The sequence below is a fragment of the Berkeleyomyces rouxiae genome (assembly GCF_048999995.1).
Source record: "Berkeleyomyces rouxiae strain 22BRR77 chromosome Unknown BrBRR77_ptg000003l, whole genome shotgun sequence".
In the NCBI taxonomy this organism is placed as follows: Eukaryota; Fungi; Ascomycota; class Sordariomycetes; order Microascales; family Ceratocystidaceae; genus Berkeleyomyces; species Berkeleyomyces rouxiae.
In genome coordinates, this window is record NW_027396493.1 from 1185305 (window position 1) to 1210484 (window position 25180).

Here is a 25180-nt window from a genome sequence, read left to right on the forward strand (position 1 = left end):
GTTGTGCCTGGGTTCTATCGGCCGTCCTCTTCCACTCTACCAGTCCAATGGATTCTTGGTCGCGCCGGCTGGTGGCGCCACGTTTCTCGCCGGCACCTTCTTCTCCAGCTCCGTGGCTTCGTCTAAGACTCGATCCTCGTCGCCCTCCCTCCCGGGAATTGTCCACTTAACATTCCACCGGCCCATGACTTTTTCAACTGTCTTAGACCACTGCTGTATCACCGGATGCGCTCGTACCACATCTTCAAACACCACTGCTGCCTCATCGTCGTCGTTTTCCTCTGGCACATTGTACTTCCATGTACCATCGCCGTTCCAATACTCTGATGCAAAAATGGCCTCCACGCAGAGTGCCTGTTGCGCAGCAGCCACCAGTGCCACTATTTCTCTATTTTCGGCAGTGTCCCTGGGAAGCGCCTCTGCAATTCCATTCAACATGCCGTGTATCTGCCCTGCAACTTTGCCAAATGTGGCGCCAAGGCTGAAGCCCTCATCGAAGCCAGCTTGTATGCTAGTTGCTTTGGCAGCTATGACGCCATCCCGGTATCCATTTGTCGCATGTTCTCTCTGTAGGCGCGGCAGCTCGGAGAGCCCTGCAAAGGCCCTCTGCCGTCCGTCTCCGCCTGGCATAATAGTGGCACCATCATCAGAGGCAAAAATGCTATCGTCATCATCGTCATCAGAGGCTTCGTCTTGGCCCTCATTTAAATTGCCGTCGCTATTCAGGGGCGACAATTGTTCGATTACTTCTGCCTGTGAGGAAATGTCTATCACATTATTCCGAAAGGCGTTCGTATGGTTAGGCCCAGGACCGCCGAGGATGAGTTCACCGTCGCCGTTAAGCTCGGGATCAAAATCGGAGGGGCGCATAGGGTTGATGTGCATCGGAAGAGCCACTGCGTGGGACTTGGGTGGCTTGAAAGGATGGTTTAATAAATGGAACGTATTTAGTATGAATGAGACGGCAACTCGAGAAGAAAGTCAAACAAATGTATGGATTCACATAGCATTGTCTTTCAAGTTGTGTCTTGTTTCTCGAATACGCTAAGAAAAAAAAAAAGAATGTTGATGATTAATGGGGTTGTGCGGTGATGTCATAACCCTAACTACGTGCAATGCTGTAGGGGTTAGCTACCCAGGTGCTATCAAAGAATTGAGGTGACAAATGCAAACTGACAGTCTAAGCTGTGAAGCATAGAACTATGATGTAGTATGCACTGAATCTTCTGGAGGACTTGGATTTGACTGGATGAAGCTCTAGTTATTATTCGGTTCGTACATGGAACATACATTTAGTTACCCAGTTTCTATTCCCTTCTACTCCATTTCCTCATCAACATCTTCCACACTGGCCTTCAATGGTCGCTCTGGCTCGTTGCTAGCGTCTTGATGGTCGTCTAACTTGAGATAGCCCTCTGCCTCAAGCTTATCTGCCTCTTCGGGCTCCAGAAGCCCGGCCTTGCCTTTGCTTTTTTCCATTTTGCGCAAAACGGCCAAAGGCGTGAATGCCTGGACAGCTTCTTTGACCAGATCTCTGACAACAGGCTTGGCCTCGTACACCTTCTTTACCACAACCGGCTCCTTTGCCACCGGCTTCGTCTTGTCGTCGCCATGCCCTTCTCCAGAAGATGGCCCAGGAGTGGGGTTTGATGTCTGGTCCTCTCCCCGTTCTTTTCGGCGTAATTCTTCTTCGCGAGCGCGCCGCTCTCGCCGCTTGGCAAACCATTTGTCGAGCTCCTTCTTGGGGATTGGTGGCGGCGTGTCGCGCGGCATTGGGATTCGCCTTACTTCCGCCGGGACATCTTCATCCGTCGAGTCTTCGTCCCAACGGCGCAACCGCCGTTCTCCATCGCCGCCGTCGCCGCCCCGTCGCCGTTTACCGAGACCGCCGTTGTCGTGGTTTGCAAATACAGGCGCATTATCGCCGAGGGCAGCGCGTGCCTTTTGTACCGCGTTGAGTTCCTTTTCGAGACCCGAGAGAACTTGCTCTTCGTGTTGTGAGAGCTTGCCGCCGTTGGTGGTTATGGCTTTGAGATCGTCAATTTGTTTTTGGATGCGCGCGGGGTTGCGACGCGCGAGCTTTTCGTCACGCTGGGCTTGAACACTAGCCTTGCCTGTCAAGATGAGCACATGAAGTTGTTAGTACTAAATCGTTGGAAGTCATGACAATGTATCTGGCGCAATGGTTGCTTGCGCCAGCTCGGTTGTACTTATTGCTTGCCCTTTTTGATTGCTTTCGCCTTGTCAGCCTTGCGCTGCGCTTGCACTGGATTGTAGTTCTTTTCTTTTACCATAGTGGGTGTCTTGATTTGGAATGTCAATGGGTATTGGGTGTGATCTCACGCTTGTCTCAGGACCGATCGATGTGGTGTTTGCGCAAGCTGGGATCGCTTTTTGTTCTAGCTGACTAAGAGCTTAGTGCTTGAGAGCAAAGCAGCTGTCGGCTGCTGCCAACAGCTGTGGGACTTGACATACTCTTACTACTTGATCGTCTATACGGCGCCAAAGTACCCTGACATCATATGCCTACCGAGACATCGGGCTTGCTTGGACATTGGGCAGCGGTTTAATGAATGCAACACAACATTAACGCTATGTACATATGTATGGAGAGATGCAACAAGACGACTTTTTCTATCAGCAAGCATGTATACCATGCATGTAGATGTACTTTCAATGTAGACTGATACAGCGCATCGCAGTCTTTACAAACCTGCGCCGGCCTGTGCTTCAGACCAGTCCCCAAAGGGTTTACCGAAAGGCTCTGGTCCTTGTTCTCTTGTTCCTAGGGCTTATTGTTCTGCTGGCCACTCAAGGCAGAGGAAGAAAGCCGCTTCCTTTGCCTTCTACGGGGACATGCAGTTTATGTAATACATGTGTGCATACATACATCACTCTGCCCTAAGTGTCAAGCCCAAACGAAAACGGCCGGGCGCATCTGCATATTAGACTTTTTCATGTCAAGGAGGGGTAGTTGAGTTGGTCTTATTGCATGTCTACATATTGAATCGAAACATGGCCGCAGCTTGGTGGTCATGTTAGGCGCAAAAGGATGTCTTTCAAAAAAGTTAAATTCACCAAGCTGGAGATGCCCCTCATGCAAAACATAACCATAGCTAGCCGTCACATTTGGAGAGACTATCACTACAACACTTTAATTTCCAGTGTGTTACAGAACACCCACGGCCTGTATCCTCGGGCGCTTTAGAGCTCGGTCCAGGCCTTAACCCCAAACCGGCCCAAAAAATCGCAGCAAAAGGCACGGCACGTGATTGATAGCCATCCCGCACGGCCGATAAGAGAATCTTTTGCATGTCCTGGCTGCAAAGGCTCTGGAGGCCTTTTGCTGAGAAGTCTCACTTTTGGGCTCGATCATTCTTTATTTGCCTGGGACTTGAATCTCACGCTCGGTGGATGATCTGGCTCTGAATCATTCTGGGCCCGGCCTCTCCACTTCCTCATCTTTTTCTTCCCCCTCTTCTCTTGTTGTTCACCTGTTTTGCTTTGTCAAAGCCGCCCGCTGCGTGTTTTCCAAGAGCGAGCGAGAGAACAAGAAGAGCCTCTTCCTCTTCCATCCACTTCCATCCTCCCATATTCTCCTAGGACCCCCAGAGAATCCCACCCAGCCAAGCTGTCCGGCAGCCCCTCCAAAAAAAGCAACGGAAGCGTTTGAGAAAAAAAGGCGCCTGCAGCAAACCAAGGAAAACAGCCGCCGTTATTCTCCGTGGCCTTTGATCAGCAAAGAATCGCCATCTCTCATTCTTACAAGATTGGGGTGAAGCGCCTATAGAGAGACTGATATTGGCCGAAAGGTCCCTCTCCCATCTCATCTGCGACGGGTTATCTCAAGCCATCTTGGGAATAACCACCACATCTTGCACACTAGTGCACATCTCTCTCATCTCATTCCTCGCTTTTCTCACTCACTCACACGCCGCCTCTACCTGCGCCACGTTACGCCATGTTCTACAGTCTCAGGCAACTGCCATATATCTCATCAATATGGCAGTTTGCATTCCAGCAGTACAAGTCATTGTGGAATTTGATTTGGAAACTGGCTGCAAGACCAAATGCCGGCTTTGTAGATCTTGAGGCCAGAGCTGGCACTAACTCGGGATACAGCAACGGAACGACCAAGGCTTATGGCGGCAAGAAGCCCATAACAAGCAAAGGTCCTGGTCACGGAACTGTCAACGGAAATACTACTACTGCTACTACTACTGCTACTGGAAATGGAAATGGAAACACTCGCGCTACTGAGACTATCAAGTCTTCTCAGGAAACCGACTCGCTGTCGAAATCGGAGGAGGCTGTTGCAGCAGAGGTGAGTTTTGTATGTGGTCTGGATTGAGGTCCTTTATACTGACTATTCGCAGGCTTTGAATGACGGACAACTCAAGTACATCGCTGTTCCCGGTGAATGGGAACGTGAAGCTCACCCTGACTGGCCTGACTCCAAGTTTGAAATCCCCAAGGAAGTGCCCGCCGGAATTGTGTACTACGTAACACGCGGAGAACACATTAGCCATGGTCCTACATCGCACGTGGAACGCCTCAAGACTGGAAACATTATCAAGTACCCTCGTCCTAACCCGTACAACGCCCGCGAGGAAGAACTCAACTTCAGGGACATGCGCACTGAGGCAGAGGTCTACAGCCGTATTGGCGATTCTCCTTATGTTCCGAAACTGGTCAACTGGGATTCCATCTCCTGCTCCCTGACCCTCGAATGTCTGCCCAAGGGTGATCTTGCCTCTTATATGCGCAAGACTCCCAGTATTCCCAAAGAGACTCGCCAACGCTGGACCCTGCAAGCTGCCGCCGCTCTGGACTGTCTGCATGCTGTTGACATTATCCACTGCGATGTCTGCCCGCGTAACTTTCTCTTGGACGATGCTCTAAACATTGTTATTTCCGACTTTGCAGGCAGCTCTATCGATGGCTCCGAGGCTACCATGGCTGCCGGTCCTCGCTATCTTCCTCCTGGCTGGAACTGGATGCGTCGGTCGCAAAAGTCTGACGATGTGTTCAGCCTGGGCTCTGTCATCTACTTCATCATGATGGGTCGCGAGGTATTTTCACAGCTAAAGGACACCGAAGTTCAGCAGTGCTTCCAGGAAGGCATATTCCCTGATGATGTGCACAGCCTGGTCTGTGGCTCTGTTATCCTGGCTTGCTGGGAGGGCCGGTTAAGGACGGCAAATGATGTGGTTGTCTCTCTCAGTGCACTGTACAGCAGAGCGGCAGAAATCGAGGAGGAGGAAGAGATCGCTGGACAGTGGTCTATGTACTAACAGAACGCCTGGATTTTAAGGCATAAAAAACACTATCGGAGGCAAGACGAAAGAAGCGTCTTGGCTGGGCGCCTGAGGGCGGGAAAAGCCGCTGGCATCCCGTGAGGAACAAGGTCTGGATGTGGTGATTTACAGATGGAACGACTGCACATATGATATCGGTTGATATTTCTCCATGCAATAGTATAGTGCGTATAGAATGAAGCCACTTGTTTTTACTTGCACAGGTTGGTCTGGTGTCGGACTGGTGTTGTCTTGCTGTTGTTGTTGTTGTTGTAGCTCACATAAAAATCCAGCCACACCTGGCGCCCCAAACGCCACATCTACCCTGGGCTGCCCCACCAAAAGCCAAACAGAGCTCCTGTCTTTGTTTCCCCCTCTAGCCTCTAGTCAATGTCAATGTCAACAAACAACCAACCAGGGGACCTTTCTTCAACGCTGTTTTCTTCTCTTGAGCACTTCTAGACCTGGCTCCACCTCTTACAACAAACACCAAGCAAAGCCGCCAGACGTCTTTTGCCATTCGCCATTCTTCCGAAATCCCATCCATACTTGATTATCCGAGATAGTTATATCGATACTGCCATCTCTATCTCCCCTCGAATCGACGACAACGGCTTGTTTTTTTTGGCTCCAACCACCGCCCATCCACCACTTCGCACTGCGGCTCCAGCGCCGCTATATCGAGCTCGAGCTTCCTCTTGTTTACGGCTGGTTCACATTGACGCAGGACTCGCCGATTGAACAAAAGCCTGTACACACTGCCAGTCTGGTGCCCTTGTTTCGTCAGATACCCCCCTCATCCCCTCAGCTATTCGTCGTTCTTCTTGACCGCTCCCGCTTCCCCCGCGCTGCCGCAGTATTTCTGGTGCACTTTTAATGCTACACAACAACAAGGCCAATCTCTCAGTTGGGCATTTTGTCCCTCTCCTTTAAGCTTCCCGTGGCGGCACTCGCTTCATCGACCAATCATGGCCTCGTCATTCACAGGCTCATTTTTCCAAAATCCCAACCAGCGTGGTAATACCGACGACATGGAAATCACCCGTCCCACAACGCCCGGTGCCAATGACTTCTACAACGACGGCGATGATGGCGATGTCTACATGACAAACAATACATTTATCAACCCTGTGGCGACCCCCCACGGCAGCCCTAGCAAAAGGACTGTGCCACCAGGCTCTCATGACCTACCCGTTGCATTCGAGACCGCCCTGAAGATCAACAACAACATGACTATGTTCGACAGCCCAACCAAGTCCTCATCAGCCTCCACACGTCTCCCGATGACGCCTGGTAGCGCTGGGCTGCCGCCGAAGATGAACTTTGACATGGCCATGGGTAATACCGGTATAGGCGCTGGGTCTCTACTCAACACGACTATTGCCGAAGAAAATGTGCCGCACAACAGAGTTTCAGTGGCGCCTACTACGGCCAAGAGCCTTAGGCAAGAAGCCACCGGACAATCTTCCGGTACAAAATCAGTGCTTACTGCGCCCGAGAACTTTCACAGAAATCATGCCGCACTATCCCGACACGAAATGTACCACCGCGAACACAAAGATCAACCAAGAGAACACGGAACTCGCTCCCAGCCGATGAAGAAGTTCAACACATCTAGGGGCCTAACACCGGAGGAGCTTGAGATCTTGAAGAAGCCCAATGTGCGCCGTCTCGTTAATGTGACACAGCTGTGTAAGTCCCACAGTGAACACAGGCTGTCTCCTCCATGTCTCATGTAAATAATTTGCGCCTATACTTACAACAACTACTACAGACTTTCTGGACTACTACTTTGATCTCCTCACCTATGTTGGCTCTCGCCAGGGCCGCTTGAATGCCTTCCGATCCGAAGTCCCCCCTCCCCCGAAAACAGACGAGACCGCCTACCGTCACATGTGGTCAAAATACACCGGCAGAGAACGCGCTGCTCTGCGCAAACGCCGTGTAAGACTGCGTCATGGAGACTTCCAAATCCTGACTCAGGTTGGTCAAGGTGGCTACGGCCAAGTTTTCCTAGCCCAAAAAAAAGATACCCGCGAAGTCTGCGCTCTCAAAGTCATGAGCAAAAAGCTACTCTTTAAACTCGATGAAGTCCGCCACGTATTGACAGAACGTGATATCCTGACCACCGCCAAGAGCGAGTGGTTGGTTCGCCTTTTGTATTCGTTCCAAGACGATCAAAGCATTTACCTGGCCATGGAGTTTGTGCCCGGTGGTGATTTCCGCACACTTCTTAACAACACTGGTGTGCTGAGCAATCGCCATGCACGATTCTACATTGCAGAGATGTTCTGCGCCGTTGATGCGCTGCACCAGCTGGGCTACATTCACCGTGACTTGAAGCCTGAAAACTTTCTGATTGACTCACAAGGCCACGTGAAGCTGACTGACTTTGGACTTGCTGCTGGTATGCTGGCCCCTGCAAAAATTGAGTCGATGCGTGTGCGTCTAGAAAAGGCAAGCGAGACATCAGTGCCCTTTGGAAAACCCATGGACCAGCGCACAATCACGGAACGCCGGGAGGGCTACCGCTCGATGCGTGACAAGGACTACAATTATGCCAAGTCCATCGTTGGCTCTCCCGACTACATGGCTCCGGAGGTTCTCCGTGGGGAACAATACGAATTCACTGTGGACTACTGGAGTTTGGGCTGTATGTTGTTTGAGGCGTTGACAGGCTTCCCACCGTTTGCTGGCTCAACGGCCGATGAAACTTGGCGCAACTTGAAACACTGGAAAGATGTGTTGAAACGGCCAGTGTGGGAAGACCCGTCGTATTTCCTCAGCAATCGTACTTGGAACTTTATTACTACGTAAGACCTAGAACTCTACAATAACCCACCAACAGCTTCAACGTACTGACACACTCATCGATATAGGGCCATCAACTCTCGTCAAGAGCGATTTCCCAACATCCAGGAAATATTCAATCATCCCTACTTTGCAGAGGTTGACTGGGAGAATCTGCGAGAAACTCGGGCACCTTTCATTCCTGAGCTCGATTCCGAAACGGATGCAGGCTACTTTGACGACTTTACCAACGAAGCTGACATGGCCAAGTACAAGGAAGTGCATGACAAGCAGTCAGCACTCGAGGGCTTGGCAGAGCGCGAGGAGGAAATGGCCAAAGCACTGTTTGTCGGCTTCACGTTCCGCCACCGCAAGACGGCTGCCGATGAAGGACATTCCGGTGTCAGTGGTAGCCCGAGAAAGCCCATTCCCTTTGACAACGCGCCCAAGCCGGGAAGCGGAAGCCACAACGGAGCCAACATCGATGCCAGCACAGAATTTGGCACGATACTTTAGGGAGAGACGGCCTTACAAGAAACCACATGGCACAATGGGGTAGCCCAACGCCGGGCATGTTGAAAATGAGATAGTGTCGAAAAAGTGGCCTAAATATCGTAACGACTATAATTAGAATGGCCTACACAGGGTTATTTTGAACTACTATAGACATGTGTGTCGTACAAGTGCGAATCAGATGCCACTGTAGTTGGATATCCATTCATTAGGGTTACTCATATCCACATCACCAATACATCCCAAGGGATGTAATGTTTAAACTATGGACATATAACAACAAAGAAGACAAAATGAGGCAAAGAGGCAAGTATATCTTTTTCCGTCTAATATTATCACACGAAAGAAATCTGACTGAATCAGCTCTAAATTCCGCTAAAGGAGCCACTCAACTCCATTAGTAATATTCTTGTGCAACCAAAACGACTAAAGTCCCCCCGCGGATCGGAACTTCCCCAGCTTACACCGGAAGAAGGCCGCGAACAAGAAGAGCATAGTCCGTCGGTCAAGGACAATGTATCCAGATACAGCCCCTGACCAAGGCTCTTTTTTTTTGCATCAGTCTTACAAGGCACATGTGCAGAAACGACGCGCGTTGCGTTGGTGGTGCTTGCTCGCACACATGCTGGGCTAACGGATCGAGAAGGCGGGATTTGGGCGGCATGAGACATGCGAGGCGGGAGGTCGTCGGGGGGCGTCTAAAGTATAGAGACTTTGATTGACGGTCTGGGGCAGGTAGGAAGAGAGGCTGTGGGTTTTTGGTGGCTAGGGATTGAATTTGGGGCGGTATCTTTGTCGGAGGTCACATTGAGGTGTTGCGTATTGGAACCTTTTGAGGACGTCAGGAAAGGGAAGGGATGTACAAGTACCGTCATCTTGGCTGCGCGGCGACGAGACAGCGATACGTCAAGTGATACATTTAGCGGGGTACATTGGTCAAGAGTTGAGAGAGCCGGGTATATATATAGGTAGCGGTTGTCCGTTGTTGATAGTCCACCAGAAGTCCTCTTTATATCAAGCAGCATTTGCAACACCGGCCTTCGTTCTACTCACTATATTTCCCCACGGTCGCTATCAACATCGACTTGACTGTTCTTTTGATATATTAAAAACATGTGGTCCAGCTCTATTCTCTTCTTCCTCACACCAGCCGCTGCCCTTGCCTGGGACGGCAACGGAAACGGCTGGCCCTATGGCGGTTATGGAAACAGCAGAAACGGCAAATCTTGGGGGGCCAAGTTCGAAAACAGCACCTGTGCTGTGAGTCCAACAAAAAGAAACAGACGTCCCATGCAAACCATGGCGCAGCTACTAACCTTCTTTGCTAGGCTACTTGTGCGTCGTCCTACTGGAGCACGGCAGAGGTGACGCCTGCGCCTTCGGCATGGTGCTCGAACGGCGCCGACGTCGGAACCTGTCTGCAGACAGCCTGCTCGGCCGACTCGTCAGCCGCGTCCGCGTACTCGTCCCGGAGCAGCTCGCTGTGCTCTCTGTACCTGTCCTGCTCGTCGTCGGGCACATACACGTACTCGTATGAAAGCAACTCGGGCCAGTGGAGCGGCTTCTGGGGCTCGGCGTGGCCCACGGGCACGGTCACGGTGACGGGCTGCCCGTGGTACGGCAACGGCTTCGGCTTTCCGTTCTGGCGCGGCCTGGGCTACGGAGACGACTTTTGGGCCAACAAGTCGTCTGGCTGGGAGTTTACCACGGCTACGACGACTGCTGAGTCGTCCATTGTGACTGAAGGCGCCACCATCACCAGCGGTGCGTCGCTGGCTATTGAAACGGCCGTTAGCGGTGATTTGGAAACTATTCGCACCCTGGCTGTCGACAACTCTGGCGTTGCTACTGCCACTGGATCGAACTCGGAGGACAGCGGCGCTGGCCTTTGGGCTGTTGATCATGCTGTTCTGCTGGGTGCTGTCCTTACAGGTGGACTGGTAGCCGTTGGTGCTCTCTAAATCATCAGTGGCGGGGTCGGGAGATAGGTCTAGGTGGGCATGATTACACAAGCCAAATTCATAATGATCATTGAAATAACTTGTCAAGGTTCTAGTAAGGGAAGAGGAAATGCGGTGCACATTAGGAAAAACTAAAAGTAGACATGTAAATTGCAAAGAAGATGGGAGAATTAAAAAGAGAGGAAGAAAGAAACAAAATAAGACGTAGAAGAAGAGGCATTGTTTGCATCTCTTGTCAAGGCCAACTTTCGAGTCTACACATTTAGTAGGGCCCTGAAGGTGACCCAGGGGTCGAGAACAAGGATGTGCCCGAGCCAAAGAAATTGGTATTGTCCTTTTGTTCAGCAACCACCTGGTTATCTACAAAAATCAAGTTGATAGCGGCCTTGGTGATCAAGCCGTACATGGACAGGGAACCGTTCTCCAAGTATACCATGTCGCGCTGACAATCCTCGGTCTTGAGACAGATCTGGGCGTAGTTGTCGAAGAAACTGTACATGCCAGCATCGTAGATGAGGACATCCGACGAGTCAATAGCACGCAGACCAATGGTGCGAGTGCAGAGTGTGTCGCCCTGACAGACCTCAAAGTCAGGGTCACTGCACTCAGTGTTGACGTCAAAAGGTTCCATAGCAGACGGATTGCCCTGGAAGTATGCAGTCTCGGTCTGAATCAACCCCATAAAGACGTTCTTGGCCTTGGAGAGCTGGTAGTTGTACATAACATTGTGCTCCGAGCTAGTGCCCCATAGTCAAGCGCCCTTGGTAGATTCAATCAAGACTCCGCGTCCATTGTAAATGTTGATTTGAGAATGATCACCAAAGTCAAGGTTCGTGATCGGCAACCCAGAACCATGTGTTTTCAAGGTAGGCGGAACCATATTCCGCCAGGTGGAACAGCATGAATGAACCAATACACTCAGGGTTGGCGCTAGTAGTCGCCGAAGGGGTCTTTTTGCACGTGTCTGACTGCAACTGAGTACCAGCTGAACCTCCGATGCGGAAATGAGTATCCTACAGGCCCGACTTTGAGGCGGTTTCGCTTTCCAAGTTCCACTCCATCACGATGGCACCAGGCTGGGCACCAGTAGTCTCGAACATTAGCTCTGTGATTTCAACATTGCCAACATCACCGGGCTTTCCAACCCGGAAAATAGGCCTGGGGCTGGCCTGATCTTTGAATCTAAATCACCACAACACATACATACATGTTCTTCTGTTGTGCCACAGGGCCTAGATTTGGGTGTAAGTGGTGCAAGGTAGTGCCAGGGGGCACGTGGCGCATTACATAAGCGGCAAGCCGGCCTATTTACAACGTCGGTCGAAGCATGGCACCTCAATCCGGACAGGGTCACAGAGCATCCAGAGCACCTTGCGCCCAAGGCCCGAAGCGGCTCTTCTTCAGCCGAACTCTCTGCAACAACGCAACCACAATGGCCGCATAGCCTGCGCTCATCTCCGAACGCAGCGTGCGTCTATCTCCACGTTCCTGACGCTTAGCAGCGCCAAAGAATCCCATTGACAACCATCTTGCTTGGAGCACTCGGGGAAAAAAACTACCGAAGACAGAGAGAAAACAGCCGGGCCGCATTTTGGCCCCTGGCGGCTGTTTCTTGAATCCTAGCTTTCTTTTCGCTTTTTCTCGCCTTCTCGAATATTATGCACATGTAGCTGTGTTGCATTCAAACGGCCGTCGCGATTTTGCCTGCATCTCATTCTCAGTACTTAAAATGTGTTGTCCCCAGAACTATGCTAATCCCAACTTCCTTCTTTTCCCTCACATCTGCCAACTTACTAATCTTTTATTACACCTACCCATCTTGACTCCAATCACCGAGGATTTGATGGCTAGATATAGTGCACGCGATAGTTCTGATGGTGACCAGGAACACCGGTGGAGCCAGCAGCAATGTCGCAGCGGGGCTCCCAGTTCATGGGGAAGTTGGTACCAGTGCTGTAGCTGACACCGGGGACGGGCTTGGTGTACCGAGGCTCACCAGACTGGCCGTAGACACCAATGGCCTTGCGCTTACTGCGCATGCCATCGGTCTCGGCAATGTACTTGGTGTCAGCAGAGCCAAAGACATCGAAGCCGTGGCCGTGGTCCGCAGTGACAACGATTTGGGTCTCCTCGAGGATGCTAATGTTCTTGAGCTGCTCAATGGTTCTCCGGATGGTGTCGTCAGCCCTAGGAGATCACTCAGGGCACGGTTGTAGTCCAGGTTGTGCATCTGCTTGTCAATCGAGGCTTGTCAATCGAGGCAGCCTCAATCATCAGGAAGAAACTCTCTTTTTCGCTGTGGGCCTTCATGGTCACAATGGCCCTGCCAGCCACGTCCTTCAGACCAGAGAGGTTCAGGGCAGAGTCCTCTCTACTACGGGGGGTGGTTCTTCATCTCGGTGAGGTTCTCGGTGTAGATGTTGCGGTCCAGCTAAACGGGCACGGGACACTGAGAGAAGACACCTAGAGCACGGGCATCGGTGTTGAGAGAGTTTAGGGTAGTCTTGTCGTTGTCAACGTTGTAGCCCTTTTCAGCAAAGGCGGCGCGGTGGTTGAAGGTGTCCATGGCCATACGGGACTAATGTTTCCTGATGATGGGCTTGTGGCTCAACACGCGAGCGGCCGCGATCTAAAAGAGTGGTTAGTTTCATCCGGGATGGCGTAGAATAAAACAGAAAGCTTACCATGTTAGTGGTCATACCGTCACCAATGAACAAGACAATGTTCTTGGCCTTGTGCTTGGCAGTAATTGGGCGCACGACCCAGTTGGTGACCGTAAAGCCCTCATCAGGATCGCCATTGTTGAAGGCCTCGAAGCTGTTCAGAGGAGCGCGGGCCTTGGCATGAAGATCAACGTACTGGTCGGGCCGGGCAGGAAGTCAGCTTGACCAAGGGTTAAAAGGCAACAAAGTTTGGAAGAGGTATCCAGACGCTGGTAGGTCTGCGCAGTGGCAATATGGGCCGAGATCAGGAGAGCAGGGGAAGAGAGGTTTGGCATGACAAGGAAGTTAAATAGAAGGTCAAAAAGAGAAACGTAAAACAACAGACTAGCCATCAAATCCTTGGTGATTGGAGTCAAGATGGGTTGGTGTGATAAAAAGTCAGTGAGTTGGTAGATGTGGGGGAAAAGAAGGAAGTTGGGATTAACGTCGTTATGGGAAAAACACATCTTCCGGCTTCCGGTGATGCGTGTTTACTGACGTTCTGTTGATATCTTCCTGGGTTTTTGCTCTGTTATTAGGCCTGTAATCTATCAAGCAAAAGTTCCTATGGGTAGCAAGACTTTCAAGCAAAAGCTTGCATAGGATAGCAAGATACTGGAGTGACACATACGGCTGGTATGTAATTCTATCCATCCAACTATTCGATATCTATCGGTATTTATTAGATGGACTTACTGTTGTCCTTTGACGAAAATAGATTCCGGAACGTCACGAGTTCAAAGAGATAGTAGAATAGTCAGAAGAGAAGAGAACGATGATCGATGAGTTCTGATAAGTCATAATCACTGTCACTGGCACCCGCCCGGTGACGGTGGTGTAAGATCATTAGATCAAGCCTTTTATGGGAGAGAAGTAAGCTATTGGTGGATAGTGGTGAGCAGTCACTATCATTAATAGCAAGGGCAAAGCGCGCAGCAAGAGCACGAGGGCGGCACGCGACATCCATCGAGAACGACTGGGAGACCTCTCATTGCGAGCGTTATACGTCAAAGAGCAGAAGACAATGCAGTGGGCAGTCTTCCAGGCCAAGAGGGCCCTCATGAGCAGGATTATCGACGGATTCAAAGAAACGAGAGATGTATTCCGTGCAAAAGCCAACCCCATGGCAGCACCGAAGCCAGGGCGCCCACGCCAAGCACCACGCTCGTATCGTCTACTCTCACTTCTCCCAGCTCTGGGCAAGGGCCTCGAGAGAGCAGTGCCTAGGCGACTCGCGGAAGAATTAAGGACGCCCAGGATTGGAAGGTCACTTCGATTTTCACGTTTGACATCAAGGAAGCTTTCGACGCAGTCGACCCAGCGAGAATGGAGCACCGTCTGATTCAAAACTGCTGGCCAACGAAGCTATGCCGATGAGTCTTTGGTGGCTAGTGGTCCTGCTTTTAGCAAGAACTGCAAAGTCATTCAAACTCTTATGAGAGAAGTGTTGAGGTGGACGGCCACCAATGAAGATCGACCCTGGAAAGTCAACGCTCCTGCACGTCAAGGACAGAAGAAAGGTCGCACGAAATCCTAGAGTTTCCGCTTGGCTCGTGGCGGGCGGTGGACCTTCCAGCAGTCGGTAGGCCGCTTCTTGATTGTCGGAGGACGACGACGTCCTTGGCGAAGCTATTTAGCCCATGTGAGGCGGCGGCTTGCATGCCTATCGGCGTGCCTGTGATCTCCGCACCATAAACCTCGTGGTGAGTACCGCGTGAGACACTGGTATTTTCAACCAGTCTCTTCCCGTTGAGGATAGAGAGGCGCGTCGCGGCGCCGGATCGGCCGGCAGAGAGTTTGGACCCATCGGAATGACCCTGTATGTCCAAGAAGTGTAGACCATTGATGAACGCCCTCGCACGTTGGAGAGCACGTGGGAATTTGATGAGGGGGTCTTCTTGCCATGGTAGGAGAGGGGCAGCAGGGTGGTGGGCGGAGGGAGGGTCGAGATATCTTTGTGTAAGAATGTTCATATTGAGGAGGTCAAAACATTAACCATAGGGTTAAGACCCGACCGTGAAACATCCCCAGATAAGTCGACTAATAATACTATTGAAGCCGACGACCTCTCCTTCACAATGTAGCTTGTAGCATCCGTAATAAACTTTGGCCGTGCGGAAAAAGTGGCATCACAAAGCCAATCGATCTAATGCATAACTCGATCTCTTCTCATAATCTTGACTTGGTCATTCGTGATGAAATTCCAGCTCTGCGTCCAGTTCCTGGAATTCGTCGTTTCAATGTACTGCAAGATGCTCCAAATTTGCGGGCGACTTGGGTGATTTTAGCATCCTGATTTTCTTCCCTGTGCTAAAGATCCCTCTGCCAACGGCTCTCAAGTTCACTCTTATCTTTGTGATGTGTGGTTGTTGGGATATTTGCCAATATATTCAAAAGTGATGAAATTGAACCACGTTGGTGGTGGAGGGAAACTGGAACCAGAATATTGGAAGCTCAAGCCCCATAACTAACATGTAGCTAGCCGCCTACACACCGAGGGAACCGAAAAGCAGACCGAGGGCTCACCGTGGCTTGACTCCTGCTCCAAAGTGACCCACCTAACAGCCAATCAGAAAGCGAGAAACTTAGTGCGGGCACAATCAGTCTGACACACCAACCACATGCGATATGCACGTGACTTGAGGGCTTCTTCGTGTCCCCGCTTTCAGTCGAAAATTCCAAGGGCAAAATTCCTAGATCTAAGCAGTGATTACGTCTACTGGTCAGTTTGAGTACTGTTGTTGTTAAACCCACATCGTCACAAACACACACATTCAAAATGGTACGTTTGGAAGGAAGATAGAGAGAGAAACGGCTGCTATCCCATCGCCACTGTCGCCGCCGTCGACGCCAAAATCAAAACCACACTGCCGAAATCAAACCCCGTCGATTGTCTTTGTCTTGTTGTCTGGCTTGGTCGAAAGGGGGCGTCATGTCGAGATCGTGACTCGCTACCTGGAAAGCGACGGGCTCGCCCAGCCGAGACAACAAACCCGAGAAACACCGCGACTCTTGACTTCGTCGGGTTTTGACTTCGAGTGGCTGATTTACAACAAGACTTGATTTGATATACTAACACGACTCTTCTCACAGGGCAAAGTTCACGGTATGCTTCACCCACCTCGCCACGACTGACAAGCAACTCTCGACGACACACATCCTCGCGCAACGACGACATCGGTTCTGACTTATTCTTTACAGGTTCCCTGGCTCGTGCCGGTAAGGTCAAGTCTCAGACCCCTAAGGTACGTCAATCGATCTCCAACCCCCTACGGACGCCTAGGAAGCCAGTACAATTGGTCCATTGACCTCAAACTACGACTCGTGAATCATTTGACCTCATATCGAACGGACTCTGCCATTTACCTACCATCGGCAAAATCACGTCATGAGCTCGCTCATGACGAATCTGAATTGCCTGGCTTCCTATCGTTCTGTTTATTTCGTCACAAAAGAACAAGAAAACAAACTAACTCGCTCTCTTTCACAACAAACAGGTCGAGGCTCAGGAGAAGAAGAAGTCCCCCAAGGGCCGTGCCCGCAAGCGGCTCCTTTACACCCGCCGTTTCGTCAACGTCACCCTGACCAACGGCAAGCGCAAGGTATGTTTTTCTTTTTTTCTTTTGCTTCGGCATAATGATTTTCATGACTCATGGATCTGTTGTGGCTGACACCTGCCTTCTCCTGTACAGATGAACCCTAGCCCTGCCGCTTAAGCAATCAATCTGCCTAGTCAATTAAAAAAATATGAAGATGGCGTCCTCTGCCTTATGAGCCAAAGACCAATGTCCAGGTATCTGGCGTCAAGAGATTGCCTGGTTTTTCCTTTTTTTTTATTTTTATTTTCTACATCTTGATTGGCTGCGAGTTATGTTGTTCCAGTTGTTTTCTTGTCTATGTGTTTCCATTGTATCAGCTCTCCCCCTCCTCTCTCTTTTTACCCCCAAGCCTTGTAAGAGACGGTTAACGACCTAGCCGGAAACCCCTATGAAGGATGATATCGTGACCTGCTCGAGGAAAAGGAGCCTTTGCTCATATGTTTTGTGCAAGTGACTACTCTTGTTTCCTGGAGATATTCGTGATGAGAAAGTGAGCGTGACAAGTTGTGTGCATCATGAGCAAATGTTCATAAGTGGAGGTGGAGGGGGGAGGCGGTTATTCCGACGTAGTTTGAACCAAGATCTCGTTTGTTATTCATCGCTTGATGACGTATTGACATGTCGCTGCCCAATTATAAGCAGCACGCACGGATTGCCCTACGCTTGGTATTGACTTATCGAAGCCCGTCATACCTTGGACAAGACCAAGACCAAAAAAATAGAAAGCCTGAAAGAAATCAAACGACGAGGTTTCGTGTATCCGTGTCGTGCCGTGCCCGGGACTGGTAGATCCGGGGCATTTTCCATCTTGTGTCACTAACCACTCCAGACCGCCTAATTCTTTTGTTTTTGTTGTCATGATGAACGGGGGGGTTTCCCAAAGCCACGACCTCCATCTTTTTTTTCTCTTTTCTTCTTCTTATTGGGAGACGTGTTCCCGTTTGGAAGTTTTCATTGGTACCTTTTTTCACACAAAAGTCACATCAACAACGAGAATTCACCAAAAAAAAAAGCTCAAATTATATAGTTCATGTATTTTCCACAAAAAAGACGTCCTAGATTAACTCATCCCGACAATAACCACACATACCCCCATAAGAAAAAGAAGCAAGAATGAAGGAAACAAACAGAAAAGACAGAGAGAAACCTAATGTAGGAAGAAAAAGAAAAGAGGCGTCATCAATCATCAAGATAAAGCCCACCGCAGGGAAACGTATGAAGAAAAAACAAAAGAATTGACCATTTTAATGTACATCATACAAAGCTCTCACTCTCAAGACACCAGACAAAAGAATAGCCCATAATGAAATAAAGAAAGGAGCCTTTTCCCGGGACGAAACAGGAAGAGGAAAAAAAAGAAGTATAAAGAGAAAAGAAGAAGATAGGAAAAAACTCCAGAAACAAAAGATGCGCAATAGAGACAAGTAAACCAAAGAAAAATTCTGTAGTCGTGAGACTAAAAACCAAGAATGGAAGATAATGCAAATACGTAGGTAGAGCTAGTCAAGGGGAAGAAAAAAGTAGGATGTGGGGTATAAAGTAGAAAATGAGCTGAGGGCGAGAATGGGAAAAAGAGAAGAAAAAAAAAGAAATGGTCTAACTCATGTTAGCCTAATCTTGTCCAGGCCGAGGGCACTTCGGGAAACTAAGTTGAGCCAAGCTGAGAAGAAAATGGCCACAAGACGGTTTAGTAGTGACACAAGTGAAGAAGGGAAAAGAAAATCTCCTCCCCCAAAAAAAAAAGAAAATGCCAACAAAAGAAGAGAAAAACACAGGAATTATTCGGCCGTGATAACATTATAAACTCATGGTCAACCATTCCCACTCCTGTGGCCCGGTGGAACCGCTGCCCAACATGTTTTGCTGCTGGCCCGCTGCCGACGTGCCAGACACGGTCGGTGAAACCATGGGCCTGCCGGTGCTAGTCAGTCCAAAAGCACTCGTCAACCCTAGACTACTTGGCGATCCGATGCTTGCGCTGAGGCCGTGCGATGACGTAAACGGACGCATAAGATCAGCAGAGTCGGAAGACCCGGGGCTGTCAATTTCCATGCTGTGGCTGTGGTGGTGCTGCGAAGCGTTCGTGGCAGTAATAGTGGCCAACGATGAAGAAGACATGGATGATGACAACGGTGGCATTGAAGTAGCGTTATTCAAATCGCCTCCTGCGCCCTTGCTGTGGCGTCTCTGGCGTTTCGATGATGTAGACGTGCGGGATGGGTTGCCTGTTGTACGCGCAGCCGGAGGGATAGCCACCTTGTTGTTCAGGCTTCCTGAGAAGCTGCTGGGGGTGCTTCCAGCTGTATTACCGCCAGCAGCACTAGAAGGGCTGTCTCCGTCGTTTGCAGCAGAGCCAGGTCGCACGTTGTTAGGAGGTGTGCTAGCAGTAGCAGCAGCTACAACGGCAGCCGCTGCAGGTGCTGAAGAAAGAGCCAAAGTCGAGTTCTTGCGAGAGTTCAGCCCTCCCTTCTTGCCAGCGCGAGTGCTAGTTCCCGAAGGCACAGACCCAGCAGTGCCGCGGTTGCGCTTCTTGATAACATCGGTCTTCAGAGATAGTGGGCGCACAACACCGTGTAGCTTCAGGAAAAGACCACAGGCATTGCATAGTGGCTGGCCCTCGGGGTTACGGCGCCAAAGAGGAGTCGTTTGGGTAAAGCAGTTGGTGCAGGTAGTGGGAGGGGCATTTTCTCCAGCACCAGAGCTAGAGCCGTTGTTTTGCAAATTCGTTGTAGATGCACTCTTGGGCGGAGGCGGCGTTGACTGGCGACTGGGCTGAGCGGACATGAAGCCGCCCGATACCGAGGTAGAGAGATCAGCAGGTGGGGAGTTGGTGGATGCATAATGGTTGCCGCGGTTACCCATCTGAGAGGTGACAGTGGTCGACCCAGACCGTAGGGCTTTGGTCCTTCTATCAGAGGTGGTGCTGCGCGTAGATTGGCCGCGGGTAACACTGGAGTCCCACTCGGTCTTATCAGCATCGCTGGAAATGGTGTTTTTCCGAGGAGGACCGCCGGGGAAGCGAGCTGCATGGGTTTGGAACTGGCCAGGGAGGGTGGGATCCCAGTTCATAGCACTTGTGTTGGTAGTCTCTTCCAGAGGCGCACCAGGCGAAAACTCGGCTGGCATCATCAGGCGATCAGGGAAGGCGGTGTTATCCTCATCATCAGAGTCTCCAACAAAGTTAGAAAACATGTTGTCTGTAGGCATGGAAATGGCACCAGGTGACCGCCCTGACTGGTCGGGGAAAACATGGTTGGGGTCGATGCCAGCAAAAGACGACGTGGAGCCAAATGCGGCGGTGGAATCGGGGCCATTCTGGGCAGCAGGGAACATGGGGTTGCTGGTGGCATTGTAGAGATATTGTTGGTTTAGAGAAGAAGACATTCCATGGCTAGTGGGCCGAATAGGACGCTGTTGGCGAGTATCGACACTGTTGAAGAAGAAGTGGTCGTTTTCAGGAATGTTGTGGGGGGTGGTGGCGCCAGTGTTGGAGTGGAAAGCAGATGCTTGGGAAGCATAGTATTCTGTGGCATTAAGACTAGCTGCATTCATGCTACCAAAGGCGTTGGAAAAGGGGCCATGCTGTATCAGCGGAGATGTCGAAGGGGAGAAGGAGAAGCCTTGTTGATAAGGGCCGGCGGAGGTGATGATGGGGTCATTTTCCATGGCGTAGCTGTCCAGTGAAAAGGGCACATTGGTGGCGGAGGAGTGATGGCTGTGGTGGTGATGTTGCTGCTGCTGCTGCTGTTGCTGCTGAGTGCCCATAGCGGTGGGAGTTGCAGCAGGGCTGGGTCCGGTCGCAGAAGCAGCAGTAGTATCAAGAGAGTACTCGTGCAGCTCGGAATCAGGCTCCAGGTTGTTGGAGGTGTCTAGGCTGGTGGTAGCAGGAACGTGCGGCGAGAAGTTGGCGGGACGCTTCCGTGTCTGTGTTGCAGGTTAGAAGAAGGGTTGAGATTAGCTTTGAGTCCTGGTAGCACAAATGAGTGAGGGCGTCGGGTGGTGGAGTAACAGTGGAGAAGGGACTGCTTGGCCGTAAAAGAGGAGGACGACAGCAATAACGAAGCAAATCAGAGCAGAGCGATATGGGAGAGGCAAAAAAAAGCAACGATGGAGTGAGAAGGAGAGGAAGCATGAGAAGAAGAGGAGAATGGAAAGATAAGAAGAAAACTGGGGATCATGGGAGGCATGGGAGGCATGGGGGTGTTATGTGATAGCATGATAATAGATAGCGAGACAAGGCAGTTGCAGTATATAACATGTATAGCAGGTGGGATGGACGACGGGGGGCAGGGGCGGGTTGTTCCAAGGGCAACAGCCAAAACGGCGCATGGACAGAGCAAGCAGGAAGGAAAGCGGCTGGAATAGGAAGGCGCCAGATAGAGAGCGGGCGTCCAGACCCGCCCTAACAAGATGCAGCGAGATAAAGAACGGCCAGCCAGAGATAAAGCACGACGGGCGAGGAATATAAGACAGGCTTACCTGGAGCTCAGGCGGTTCCTGTGCCAGGTTCCATTCGCTTCGGCTTCTTCTTTCTCGGCTCGCTGGTAGGGCTGCCGCGCTGAGCGGCGCCCGTCTCTTTTTGCTCGCCCGCTTTTCGGCTTCAGCCAAGGCGTGTTCTTTTCTCTTCCTTGCAGTCTTCTGCTGGTGGTTTCCTTCCTTCTCGTCTGCTACGTGTCTGTCTGTTTCCTGGCTGAAAAGTGGACTTACCCGACGGTCATCGATGCTGGTCTTGCGGTGGTGTCTCGTCACATAGTTGAACTCGTCTTTGAGTCGCTGGTGGTGATTGGGCGGGCAAGACGGCAGCGATTGCGGCACGAACTGTTGTGCCGAGTGATATTGCGGGTCCTGTATGCCCTCTTGGTGGTGGGGCTGTTGACTTGGGTCCCCGGAACCAGGGATGGTCATGCACTCATTGTGGGCCGATACAGACCCATCGGTGGCACCGCTGGCGGCTTTCCGGGCCTTGATTGGAATGGCAGCGGCTAATGCGTGGTTGGTCGTTCCATCTGAGCAGCTGTCGCCTGTGTTGCTCTGCGGTGAGAGTGAGGAGGGAACGACAGCGTGGGCTGAAGGCGTAGGTGTGGCAGCAATGCCGTCGTAGATGAAGTCGTCAAGGTTCATGGAATCGGCAACAGCAGCAACGGACTCGGAATCAGAGCCGGGCTGTGCATAGAAGTGTTCAGAGGTTTTTTGCAACTGCTGGGCAATGCCACTCGGGGCATTCAGAGACGAATGCGTAGATGATATAGAAGTAGAAGCAGCAGAAACAGTGCTGGATGCCACGGCCGTATCGCAGCTGTAGGCAGGCAAAGCAGAAAGCATGGTTAGCAAGGGAGAAGGTTCTATCAACTTGGCAAGCAATTATCTCGTCATTACCGGGATTTTAATGACAATAGAAAGACAAGGCACGTGTGGAGTAAACAGGGCATGGAGAGTGGGTGGGAAGATGGCAGTAGACATAAGACAAGGGAGAGGCAGGCAGGCGAGGGACCTGGCATGTAGAAGAGGATTTATCTGAGCGTCTGACGACAGAAAAGCGACGAGCACGCCACAGGACAGTAGAGTTGCGATAGAGAGCAGTCGGAGGTTGAGGAAGCGAATATAAAAGGAAAGCCTTGGACCAACTGCACCCACCCGAAGAAGACGGATGGAGAAAGGTGTATATTTGGAGTATCCTTTTGTCGATTTCTCTTCTTCTTTTTTTTTTCTCTCGTGCTTCTTGGGGGAGGGCCTAGGCGAATGGTGAGGGGAGGGGGAGGGAGGTCATGATGAGGAGGGAACAAAAAAAAGACAAAAAAAACAAGAAAAAAATAAAGAAAAAACAAAGAAAGAAACTTACCTCATGGAGCTGCTGCTTCTCTTGCTGGCGCGGGCCTGCATCGACAAGCGCCGAAGGCCAGTGTGCATCAACCGCCAGCTCATGTTCTCAATGCGCTGCTGCTGCGGCAGTGTTTGCTTTGTGAGCGAGAAGAACTTCCACACACACATTGCCAGCTCATCCAGCGACGGTGGCGGTGGTGACGGGCTGGTATGTGCGTTGTTGGAGTTGGAGTTGTGGGCGCTGGCGGCGTCAAAGTTGGCGTTGGAGTTGGTTGACGGCAAAGTCTGGGAACGCGAAAATGGCGGTGCGTTGGATGTGCGCATGGACGGCATCTCCAAGTCAAAGAGACGCAGGGCTGCAGCGGCCGCATCGTGGTTGTTGTTGTGATGTTGGGTGAACGGGTCTGGGCTACGCAGGGAAGACGCAGACGGTTCATGGAGGCAAGAGGCTGTGGCTGCAGAGCCGGAATCGGAGCCGGCCAGCGGGTGGTGTGATTGCGCAGAGTGCGATTGTGCGTCATGATCAAAGTGGAAGTCGGCGTCAAAGCCAGAGAGCAGCAGCGACGCGGGCGTATGCGCCGGCGACCGGCCAGTGGCAGCAAAGAGGTCCATTGATTCGGACATGGGGGTGAAGCGATAGCTGTCGATCGCAGCCGTCATCGGAAGAGGCGGAGGGCCGGCGGGTGGAGTCGGAGGGCTGCCGGGGGAGGAGGAGGCGGCAGCGATTCAAGCAAAGGGCCAAAGCGATAAAGAGCAGCAGCAGCCAAAGCGCGGAGTGGCGGATGGCGATGATGGGCGGACGTAGCAGAGAAGACTGGAATGGCGGGTGATGACGGCCAGCACAAGTACGTGAAGCAGGGCGCAATTAGAGGCGAGGCGAGGCGAGTCACAGTCACCAGCAGAAAGAGCCGGTGTCGGGGCGGTGGCAGGACTGGTGGCACGGCACAGCAAAAATACGTCAAAGACAGAGAGCGTCGGCAGAGAACGGGAATATATTCAGCGGAGGAGAAGGCGGGCTGTTGGGGTTTGGAGTAGATGGCCGACGATATAGCGGGCAGCGATGATAATAGTATGTAATCAAAATAGCGACGGTGGTTTCGCCTTTTTGGAGGAGGAAGAAGAGGAGCAGGAAGAGGCGGCGGATGCGGGCTGGGCTGGCAAAATTGCGGCGGTCGAATGGCAGGGACGCACAGCGAGAAGAGAAAATGGGGACAAGGGAAAAAGAGAAAAGGAAAAGGAAAAGGGCTGCTGGCGATTTTGCTCTGGCGGCGCTTGGCTGGACTTGCTCGAGGAAGAAGAGAAGGACGAGGAGGAGGAGGAGGGGGGAGTTTAGCGGTTTAGCGGTTTTGTGAGCTGCCAATTAACTAGCAGGCAGGAGCAGAAGAATAGTGCAAGTCCGAATCAATTCAAGCGGAAGGCAGTGGCTGCGCTGCGCTGCGATGGAAGAAGGCACTTGCCCACAGACACTGATGTTTGCGAGCAACTACCCAGAGTCAACTATAACTGCCAGTGGTTACATATGAATATGAATGTACAGGTGGTTATGCAAATAAGAGAGCAAGAGAACGGCAGAAAGTGGCAGTTGCGCACCCCCTGGCGCCCCGGTAGATGCATTTGCGTCCAGGGTCTGGGACGCCCGCCGCCAGGCCTCGCACGCATTCTATTTTCAGAAGGCAGAAAAAAGAGGAAAAAGAAAAAAAAAAAAAAAAAGACATCCCTGGATCTCGCCCTCGAACCGCTTCCCGGAACCTGGCGCATGCTTTCGCGGCCGCTGTTGTTCTTCTTGTCTCGTCTGGCGGTCCTGGCTTCTGGCTGGTCCTCTCGCTCAGCACAACTTGGGCCGCTGGTTGGCGATGCCCGGGTGTCTCCGGTTCTGGACGGGAGTCCAAGTACCAGCCAAATAGAATACAAGCACATACATATGTACACAAGTCACTTTGTATGTACATATGTACACAGATACTCCCCCCCCCCTGTATTCTATTTGCCATTACAACGGGTTGCTGCATATGAGACCAGGTCACTGGCTAACTAAAAGTCACCGACGCTGCTGGCTGCTGGCTGCTATGCTGGATCGGCCTTTCCCACGGCCAGCCGATGGTGAGGGCCAGCGGCACTGGTACAAGTACTCGGGCTGGGCTATGTTGATTTGATGTTGGCCTTGCTCGCACGGAGTTGCTGTCGTCGTGGCCAGCTTCACGGCTCCCACGACAGCAGTTGACAGCCTGGGTTACTTGCCGTCCTCTGCCCTTGTTCCGCAGTGCAAATATATATGTACACACATACATCCTTCCAAGCTCTGGTTCAGAATAGTCTCCCCTCCCCGCCACGCAACCTCGGGCCCTTCATGTCAGCTCCGCTTGTGTATCTTCCCCCTCTCCTCCCCTACCTTCTTTCCCTCTAACCGCGCCTCACAAGTCCGACGCCAATCTGGGGCCGGCTGTGGACACTTCAAACAGCGGGTAGGCCACAGAAGCAAGCTTTGAGTGGGCAGACCC

The 25180-nt window shown here is 51.5% G+C and overlaps 8 protein-coding genes across 8 annotated transcripts; 3 read left to right on the top strand and 5 right to left on the bottom strand.

Annotated features, from left to right (window-relative positions):
* Positions 1 to 36: 36 nt before the first annotated feature.
* Positions 37 to 870, bottom strand: BROUX77_003519 (uncharacterized protein; the record flags this gene model as incomplete). The annotated part of the gene is made up of 1 exon (XM_073748180.1): positions 37 to 870. The coding sequence occupies one exon, from the start codon at positions 868 to 870 to the stop codon at positions 37 to 39; it is 834 nt and encodes a 277-aa protein (XP_073605944.1).
* Positions 871 to 1317: 447 nt separating this feature from the next.
* BROUX77_003520 (uncharacterized protein) lies at positions 1318 to 2294 on the bottom strand (the record flags this gene model as incomplete). Its single annotated transcript, XM_073748181.1, has 2 exons — positions 1318 to 2114; positions 2222 to 2294. 2 exons carry the CDS (start codon positions 2292 to 2294, stop codon positions 1318 to 1320), a joined length of 870 nt encoding a protein of 289 aa, XP_073605945.1.
* A 1667-nt stretch (positions 2295 to 3961) lies between these two features.
* BROUX77_003521 (uncharacterized protein) lies at positions 3962 to 5294 on the top strand (the record flags this gene model as incomplete). Its single annotated transcript, XM_073748182.1, has 2 exons — positions 3962 to 4324; positions 4377 to 5294. 2 exons carry the CDS (start codon positions 3962 to 3964, stop codon positions 5292 to 5294), a joined length of 1281 nt encoding a protein of 426 aa, XP_073605946.1.
* Positions 5295 to 6265: 971 nt separating this feature from the next.
* Positions 6266 to 8603, top strand: BROUX77_003522 (uncharacterized protein; the record flags this gene model as incomplete). The annotated part of the gene is made up of 3 exons (XM_073748183.1): positions 6266 to 6989; positions 7072 to 8110; positions 8177 to 8603. 3 exons carry the CDS (start codon positions 6266 to 6268, stop codon positions 8601 to 8603), a joined length of 2190 nt encoding a protein of 729 aa, XP_073605947.1.
* A 1110-nt stretch (positions 8604 to 9713) lies between these two features.
* On the top strand, positions 9714 to 10561 carry BROUX77_003523 (uncharacterized protein; the record flags this gene model as incomplete). The annotated part of the gene is made up of 2 exons (XM_073748184.1): positions 9714 to 9860; positions 9929 to 10561. The coding sequence occupies 2 exons, from the start codon at positions 9714 to 9716 to the stop codon at positions 10559 to 10561; spliced, it is 780 nt and encodes a 259-aa protein (XP_073605948.1).
* A 262-nt stretch (positions 10562 to 10823) lies between these two features.
* Positions 10824 to 11282, bottom strand: BROUX77_003524 (uncharacterized protein; the record flags this gene model as incomplete). The annotated part of the gene is made up of 1 exon (XM_073748185.1): positions 10824 to 11282. One exon carries the CDS (start codon positions 11280 to 11282, stop codon positions 10824 to 10826), a length of 459 nt encoding a protein of 152 aa, XP_073605949.1.
* Positions 11283 to 12408: 1126 nt separating this feature from the next.
* On the bottom strand, positions 12409 to 13559 carry BROUX77_003525 (uncharacterized protein; the record flags this gene model as incomplete). The annotated part of the gene is made up of 3 exons (XM_073748186.1): positions 12409 to 12748; positions 13136 to 13190; positions 13421 to 13559. The coding sequence occupies 3 exons, from the start codon at positions 13557 to 13559 to the stop codon at positions 12409 to 12411; spliced, it is 534 nt and encodes a 177-aa protein (XP_073605950.1).
* A 5100-nt stretch (positions 13560 to 18659) lies between these two features.
* On the bottom strand, positions 18660 to 23342 carry BROUX77_003526 (uncharacterized protein; the record flags this gene model as incomplete). Its single annotated transcript, XM_073748187.1, has 3 exons — positions 18660 to 20786; positions 21570 to 22158; positions 22702 to 23342. 3 exons carry the CDS (start codon positions 23340 to 23342, stop codon positions 18660 to 18662), a joined length of 3357 nt encoding a protein of 1118 aa, XP_073605951.1.
* Positions 23343 to 25180: the final 1838 nt, after the last annotated feature.